Below are 8,576 nucleotides of genomic sequence, written 5' to 3'. Positions count from 1 at the left end.
ACATCGGATCCCCATTGCACATAGCCTCTTTACGTTGACAAGTCATGGAAATGCAACCTCTTGGCACAATTATTTTTTTGCATATACCTAATTCCCTGCCTAAACATAAGCATCATGTTATTCAGTAATAATATGTCAGTAATTATCTATGCTTTTTTTGTCTAGCATTGTGCCAAACGTTTTCATATATTGCATCTCATACCAGCTGCTCTTTTTTAATGGTTCTAGGGATTTTTCAGTTAAACGCCACGCTGGATTAATTTAACCCTAGCCTTTCGCAGTTCTTCCTTACTTCGAAAAAGGCTGAAGGACAATTTCCAGTGCGTCCCAATTTCCTTATAACATAGGCCAGAATCTTCGTTTAGAAAACCTGCGGCAAGCATTGAAACATTGAGCCACATCGTCTCATAGAAAATTATAGCTAGCGGTTTCAAGCATAGATAAACCATAGTCCACACTGATTCAGACATATTCAGCAAGGCCAAGCCAAGAAGGTCGCGATTTATACAAACGTCAACGGCGAAGCCACGCTAGCACATTAGTACCTAAATATAGTCAGAAGCACCCATATATGTTGTTCTTACGTACTTCATGGGAGCGACACCTGCCATCCAGAGTGTCTGCTCCAGAGCCCATGGTTTACTTATATACTAGAGCCACGGTGTCATTTAAATTCAGTTCGTCATGCTAACAATATAGTACTAGCAATATATTAATACTGCAAATTAGTCCGGTTCTCCTGCTTCCTTTCGCCGTGGATCAGCCCCCTCTCTGCCACAGCAAGAGAACGATGGTTAGCATTTCCAACAGAGGAGTTTTCCAGAACATTACCTCAAACTCATGTGAATGGCATACAAGTTTTGATTTCACCATTCAATCTGAATGGTACTTTGTGTTCTTATTCAAGGAAGCGTAAATCCTAGAGTGTTTTCATTTGATCAAAAGCATGAGAACAATAACAGTGCTATGAACTTATGCATAAAAATTTGGCTACTAACAGTACCAACTTAAAAGATAGCAAAGAAAGATCGGATGACAGAAGCAGCACCTGTTAAGTGGCTTCACTTGCACCCATCTACTTGGCCGGGACATGCACCTGCTTCTGTCGACGTGCAAGATATTCTTCGTAGTCTGAGTCACTCTCAGATTCAGAGATCCATCCATAGCAGGGACGCCTTGTGCGACCAGTTCCTGTAGATGCCGGATGTGGCGGCCCAGCTGTGGGAGCAGGTGGGTCCATGATCATGGGGATCACTTCCCCTGTTTGCTCAACGGCTAACACAGTCTCAGAAGGTTGTGCCTCAGTGTCAACCATCACAATGGGCATGGCATTTTCTGACTGTGGCTCCATCATTGCTGCTTCCTGTTGCTGCATTACCAATACCAACCAAATCCCATGTAAGAATTGGACAAAAATACAACATGCATGAGCTTTGTTGCTTGAGGGAATAAGAAACCAAAATTAAACATTGCTATCCCAAGGTATTAGTTTGGAGGCAAATCCAGTTTGTCACAAGTAACAGGAGTTTCTGCACCCTAAGGGCTTGTTCGGTTGCAACAAAATTGAAGGGGATTGAAGTGGATTGGGGTGGATTAAATCCCATACAAGTCAAAATCTCACTCAATCCCCTCCGGGAGAGGTTTAACCGAACAAGGCCTAAATGTTTTCCTATACTACAGAAAGTACTCACGGGCAACATGTTGAGTTGTATTACAAAACCAAGTGAGAAAATACTACATAGTGCAATGCTAAATATGTACAACACCAATTCATCAGTCAGTTATGTCAGCATCAAGGAAACATAGGAGATATCAACTGGCTCACTTCTTTCAGCTGGCAGTCTTGACTGTTGTCACTTTTATGAATAAACAAGTGCTTACGTGAAAAGCACATAACATTTTTTACAAGACCAACAAAGCAAATAACCACTGCAAAGTAATCTCCAAAAAATCAAGGGGATTAAGAGAGAATGGCCGCACAAATCTAGGTGAAGTATAATCAACAAAAAAAGGGAAGTCGCCTAACGCTTACAAAATCAGTTCTGTCAGCTGTCCCTGCTTATCTGATGTCATGCATCAAATTGCCTCAATGGGTAGTTAATGAGATTGACAGATTAAGGATATTGTTTCTTTGGAAAGGAAAAGAGAAGACTAAAGGAGCTGATTGCTTGGTCACTTCGGACCAAGTTTGTCGATCAATTCAAGGACGACTTGGAATTAAAAAATTAAGTACTCAAAATGATTGTCTTCTGATGAAATTTGTTCACCGCCTCCTTACAGCGCCAAACATTCCGTGGGCAAGATGGGTCAGAATAATTCATTTCAATAACAGGGATGTAGGTGATTGCCTCCCTCTTAATACAAGAGCATGTTCACAAATCAGCACTCATTTAAGGGGTTAGAGAGAGGTGACTTGTGTTCAAATCGGAGATGGGGAGGCGACTTCATTCTGGAAAGACAAATGGCCTACTAACGGCCCCTTTTATATCCAATTCCCTGCCATCTACTCTCATGCGCTCAGGCCTAACATTTCTGTTGCGGACTGTAGGAGAGGCGGAGAATGGATAATTCACACTCAACATATCACGTCTGATCGGGCAGACAACGAGCTCCATTCACTTGCACTCTTCCTCAACTCTGTTGTCTCCAAGAGGGGTCTCTGGACAACCGAGCCCTTCATATGAATCACTCAGTACCATTCTCTGTTGGAAAATGCTACGAGCTCATGAACAGTAACATTTGGAACTGTTCAGCACCCAAAAAATGCAAAGTCTTTGCCTGGTTACTTGTCAAACACAGGATTGAAGTTAGGGTGATTCTGAAAAACCAAGGAATCATCGACAATGACAACTGCCCATTTGGCTGCAGCAACCATGAAACTGTCTCACCTGGTTCTGGAATGCAGCAGAAGGAAACATATTTGGGAACTCCTCGGCGTCCGAATGAGTGATGTGGATCAACCGGCGGACATTTTTACTGACAGAGGAAAGTTCATCTCTGTACTCTGAAGACAAACGAAAATCTTGGGAGCTGATTGCAATCACTTTAATTTGATCTATCTTGCTAGCAAGGGATCGAAGGGTCTTCGATGTCATAACTACCCCCGCCCCGGGGTAGTTGCAAAACAATGCACGGCCATGGTTAAACTCTGGTCAAACAGGGCTAAAAAAGAGGAACTTATGTCTATCCAAGAATGGATTGCGGGCTGGCCAAGGTAGTCACCTTTTCCTTTGCCCTTTGTTCTCCTATTTTGTTTTCTTTTCACCCCTCTCCCTCCCTTTCTCTCCTGTTATGTACCCTGGTTTGTAAGAAATGATGGACAAGGCGATTTGGTGCCCGAGCCCAGCTGGTCCCGATATCCTCTCCTTCCGTTCCGCTCTCAGGATACAAGAAAAGAGGCCTGACGCATCTGACACTGAATTGTGGAAATCAGGCGGGAGGTGAAATACGGGACGGAACAGTGCATTGTACGTGGGACCCAGACATAGCGGTGGGACGACGGAGACGCGTGAGGTAGCTGGTCCGTCGACCAGAGTGTTAGTGTTTTTACCGTGCCTAGGATAAGATCAGGGCAACAGGACGTCGGGGTAAAAGCTGAGCCGTCTGTCAGACACGTCTATGTGATACACATGCGCGCATTGGCTGTAGGCGGCGACCCGGCCCCATCCAAATCCCCCGGTCCATCTAGCACGTCGTTGTTCATTCTGGAAACCCTTGCCGAACCCTGATTTGCGCTGGTGACCAGCCCCCTACCATTTTACTTGGGGCGGCGTTCGTTTTGTGCCGGTGGCCATTTGAATGGATGATGTTGGCATGGAGTTCCTCCTCGATGCCGTTGACAGGTTAGAGACTTCAGATCTGCAAAGTTTTTTAGCAATTTTCAGTGTGTTTTCACTGACGCGCCATGGCCGCCGTCGTTGCCGTTGGATTCTCATGTTCCCCCTACATGAGGAGTTCACCGATAGTCATGAGCAGCCAGATCCGGTCCCTATGTCCTTGTTGGTAAACAGCGGACCAGGAGTTGCCCTCCCTGCGGAATCAGACTTTGGATATGGTTGTGGTCAGCAAATTGGCGTCGAGGACAACAATGGTACACGAGCTGGAGTCCGGCGATGACCTGATTCATCGCCGACGAGGTCTGCGCATCGACTGACAGAGTCAATCTGCAGGCCCGTGAGTGGACAAAAAGGTACGAAATGAAATACGTGGAGTTGTAGGATTACATCTTTTATGTCTCCTGTCCTGACTGAACATTATTTGTGCGTTGCTTATACAGTATTCAGTAAGAACTTAGCAGTTAAAAACTGGATAGTTAATCTGAACAAATTGGACCACTTCATTACCGCACCCATATTAACCCCCCAGGAATAACCACAGGCACCATGTTGCTAGCCTTGTTCCGTACAATGAAAAAAGTGTTAGGAAAGAAAAATTGAATTTTGGTTTCCATGATCGCAGATTACGTCTGGGTAGTGCGCCACCAGACAGGACACCATGCCCTTCCCGAATTATTGCTATGGAGCAGTCGATTTGCAAGTACGCGGAAGAGTCGTCGAAGAGTGTGATAACGCCCGAACTCGGGCTGAATTTTGATTCATTAGGTGAGGCATGCGACTTCTACAATCTGTATTCGTGGGAGATAGGCTTTGCTATTAGATATGGTAAAAGCAGATTGAACGCGGAGAGGACAAAGTGCATGCAACAGATTGTGTGCGGGTGCTTGGTGAGTTTTCATTTCCATAATGTATTCTATGGCGCGTAGGGAAGTGTTTGACCGATTTGTCGTGGTGAAAAACATGCAGGGCAAACCGGAAACAGAGAACAGTAGGTCCTGCAGATGTCAGTGTCCGGCCTTGATTAGGTTGTTGCGCGCAGCAGACAACAGTTGATACATCACAGAGCACCGTGAAAAAGCCACAACCACTCTATGTCGTTGACGATTGGTGAAAAAGTGCACGGGCCGTCTCACAAGCACATTGATGTGTACACTAAAGATTTGATAAAGCAGCTAAGGGAGAATAATGTGAATCTTGGAAAGGTGTACAACATCATTGGCAGTTTTTTTGGGTCGATCGAGAAGGTGCCATTCACGAAGAGGACTCTAAGGAACATTTGTGGGAAGATCAGCCGTGAGCAGGCAGAAGACGATGTTAGGAAGACTTTGGAGGTGTTTGCAGACATTGTCAATGATGACCCTGGTTTGACATATAAAGTTTTGGCAGAGAAAACAAGTAAGGTCAAAAACCTCATGTGGACTAACGGAAGCAGTCGAATGCAGTACAGGTTTTTTAGTGATGTGGTTACATTCAACACAACCTACATGAAAAACCTTTGGTCTTTTTGTTGGGGTTAAAAATCATTTTCAGAGCATTATACTTGCTGGTGTCTTGATGAGGGAGGAACAAGTAGAGAGCTTCAAGTGGGTTTTTTAGTGAGTCCCTGCGGATGATGGGGGGGCCTGCACCAAAGACTATTTTGACAGGTGAGTCAACTAGAGTTTTTCACAAACCATGTTTATGAAAAGAATAGTTCGTTGGACCTAACTCTTGCCATTCATGGTTGCAGATCAGAACAGAGCCATGGAGGTGGCAATCAAGAAAGTTTATCTGGGGACTGTGCACAGGTGGTGCAAATGGCATGTGCTGAAGAAAGCCAAGGAGACATTACGGCAACTGTATACGAAGAAGTCTGACTCCAGGCCGAATTCCATAAGGTTGTCAACCACATGTTAACTGAAGATGAGTTTGAGGCGGCGTGGAACATGCTATAAGATAAGTACAATTTCAGGAAGCACACGTAAATACCTCATGTGAATGTGGTCAGTTCGAGCACACTGGGATGTTGTGCAGCCACGTTTTAAGGGTAACTAACTTCATTCAACAGTTTAGGTCCAGCATCAATGCTTTCCATGGCCTAACAGCTCCAGAAAAGCAAAGAGGGGTCGGGAGACCGACAAGTAGCAGAGAGAAGGCACCGTACGAGGGTCTGAATAAGCAGATCAGATTCTACAGCATATGTAGGCGCGAGGGGCACAAATGGACTACTTCCCCTGAAAGAGGGGATGCACCAAAGAAACCACGGAAGCTTGGAAAGTGCAAGAATTGCGGTATGGAAGGGCACTGCCGGACAACTTGCAATTTTTGTAGAATGAAGTCTGAAATACTGTTTCTGTTCTATTGTTACGAGGATTTTCTAGTGTGTTTGTGTGAGCATTGCTCTGCGCTTGTTCCTCACTTTCAAGAGTCATGATAAGTACTCTAACTTTTAGACCTAAACTATGTTTCCTGATCATTTGTAGAATGATGCTTGCTTAATTGTAAACTGGGTGTACTTGCTTCACCCAGTCGGATGCTTCAGTCTTTTATCGGAATCTTATTTCTGCTGGACTCATTCTGCTAGGGGCCGTCAGGTTTATCTGAACCTTACTTCTGGTGGCTTCATTCAGCTAGGGCTGGGACTGACAGGTTCTACTAGAACACTATATGTTTACTGTGGTCTAGATGACACTATTGGGACTGCAACTAGTGCTTGGAGTACAACACATGATCAGGCTTCCGTGTAGATAATGTGTCAGGCTTGCTGACAAAAACGATGAATGCATTACCAGGGAGAGGTGATCCAACTAGCTGACCTCGTCTACTCGCCGTTTGCTAAACCTGTGGAGTGCACGGCTCAGGTGGACACGCCGTCGCAATCAATGCGAACCATCAGCTGGCTAAATAAAATGAAATACGGCAGCAAAATACACTGGATGGCACGCATCTATAGGTGAGGTTGCGGTGTAGATATCAGGATCATCTGAGCTCGGGCTCAGAAACTGATTTTCGCTATTTCCCCAGTAAACATGAGGAATTGGTGCATCTCACAGGTATTATTGAGCAAGTTTTAGTTTTTCTGGGCCTGGGATAACAGTTAGCAACTAAATCAACACAACCTTGAGCACTTTGGTCTGTAGGCTGAAGCAGAGCGGCAAATTGGTAGGAATACCACACGCAGAGCAGTCACATCAAAGTACGAGACATGGATAAGCACATGAGCGAGCTCGCTCACCTGAGCTTCATCATCATCATCACCACCACCACCGTCATCCCCATCCGTATCCCCATCCTCCTGCTGCGGCTGCTGCACGGCCTGCAGCTGCAGCTTGTCCTGCTCCTCCTGCATCTCGAAGAGCGCGTCCTGCACGACGGAGTAGCAGCTATCCTCCAGGAACGGCCACCCATCCCTCCCGTACACATCCTGAGCACAGGGACGAGGCCGAATCAGCCACGACCGTACAACCATAGCGTCCGCCGGCTCCCGGATCGGCCGACGAAACCGCGGGAGGAGAGAGGGGGAAAAGGAGAGGAGAGGGGGACCAACCCTGAGCAGCCGGTTGACGACGCTGCGGACGTCGGCCTTGCGGTAGCCCATGATGGCGAAGTGGTCGATCGCGGCGTCCATCCGCTGCGTCCCGCCCCTCGGCCGCCGCCGGGACATCGCCGGAGGGGGTGGGCGCAGGCCGCGTCGCTCGGCTCGTGCGGGGGGAGGGGGGGACGGCGGCGAGCTAGGGCTCGATTGGGGAGCGGGGGGTGAGTGGCTGTGGAGTCGTGCGGTGGACTGGTGGTGGCTCGGTCTGGTTTGGTGCGTGACCCGGCCCGAACTGGTGGATATCTGATGATACGGTGATCCCGTACCATCTCGGGCGTTAGATCTGGACTGCAGGGACAGGATTGATCAACCTCTTCCCCGCTGGAAAATATGCACAGGGCAATCATTAGGGGGTTGCACATAGACTGAAGTAGCAGATGTCATTATATTATTGTTTTTCATTTCGGTTAGTTAACCCAAAGATTTCTTTGTTATTTTGCTTCACTAGTGACATGTAAGACACTGAGATTTGTATCACACATGCAGGTTATTTGTCACCGCAACCGTGTTTACAGATTCCTCGCATTTGATGTTGTATGATTTTTTGGAAGGCTTCTTTTTAGGTTGTTGTAACTCTTGATTTTATCATGTAGGTGTACAAGGAGAATATGGAATGACCAAGAGATCGTAAATCTATTCTTTTTGGTTGTGTAAATTAGTGAACTAAATAGTACTCTGTTCTGTTTGGTTATGTAATTTAGTGAACTAAATAGTACTCTTGTAAATATATATGTATATATGTTAAGGCCATGTTAATTCCAAGACAAAGATAGCAGCATATGGTTCACCTTTATTTGTTGAAAGAGTAAAATGCATCACAAGTCCTAAAACTATCATAGGTGTGTCAGTTTAGTCCTATAACTTTCAAACTGCACTTTTGGGTCCTAAAACTATTGGAGGTGTGTCATTTTTAGTCCCATAACTTCAAAATTGCAGTTTTGGGTTTCAAAACTATGTATGTTTGTTCATCTGAGGTCCTAATCTTGCATGGCCACCATCCATGGTGCATTTTTTCAAATGAGCCCTTTTTATGTGTTTATATCCCCCAAAGTGGTACATACGCTTCCACGTTGCAGTGTGTACTGCAACCTGCATGCCCACCACCTCCATGGCCATGAGCTGCACGGTAGCCTCTCTGAGAGGTTTGGCGTGACCGTCGGGGAGAC

General features: G+C 46.0%; 1 protein-coding gene across 1 annotated transcript; it reads right to left on the bottom strand.

Moving 5' to 3' along the window:
• Positions 1-405: 405 nt before the first annotated feature.
• Positions 406-7,632, bottom strand: LOC125522392. Its single transcript, XM_048687452.1, has 4 exons — positions 7,363-7,632; positions 7,051-7,239; positions 1,049-1,369; positions 406-771 (listed from the first exon to the last, which is right to left on the bottom strand). The coding sequence occupies exons 1-3, from the start codon at positions 7,477-7,479 to the stop codon at positions 1,076-1,078; spliced, it is 600 nt and encodes a 199-aa protein (XP_048543409.1). The 5' UTR covers positions 7,480-7,632; the 3' UTR covers positions 406-771; positions 1,049-1,075.
• Positions 7,633-8,576: the final 944 nt, after the last annotated feature.

This window comes from Triticum urartu, chromosome 7 (assembly GCF_003073215.2).
Source record: "Triticum urartu cultivar G1812 chromosome 7, Tu2.1, whole genome shotgun sequence".
NCBI classification, from domain to species: Eukaryota; Viridiplantae; Streptophyta; class Magnoliopsida; order Poales; family Poaceae; genus Triticum; species Triticum urartu.
Note: the sequence above shows the minus strand (reverse complement) of the source record. Positions and strands in the feature narration are given on the sequence as shown.

What these genes read in the sequence shown, in the direction of transcription:
- LOC125522392 (XM_048687452.1), bottom strand. Translation starts at nt 7,479, where the DNA reads ATGTCCCGGCGGCGGCCGAGGGGCGGGACGCAGCGGATGGACGCCGCG. An exon ending in TCGTCAACCGGCTGCTCAGG is followed by an intron (nt 7,240 to 7,362) that starts GTTGGTCCCCCT and finishes CCCTGTGCTCAG; the next exon opens with GATGTGTACGGGAGGGATGG. An exon ending in ATGATGATGATGAAGCTCAG is followed by an intron (nt 1,370 to 7,050) that starts GTGAGCGAGCTC and finishes TTGGTAATGCAG; the next exon opens with CAACAGGAAGCAGCAATGAT.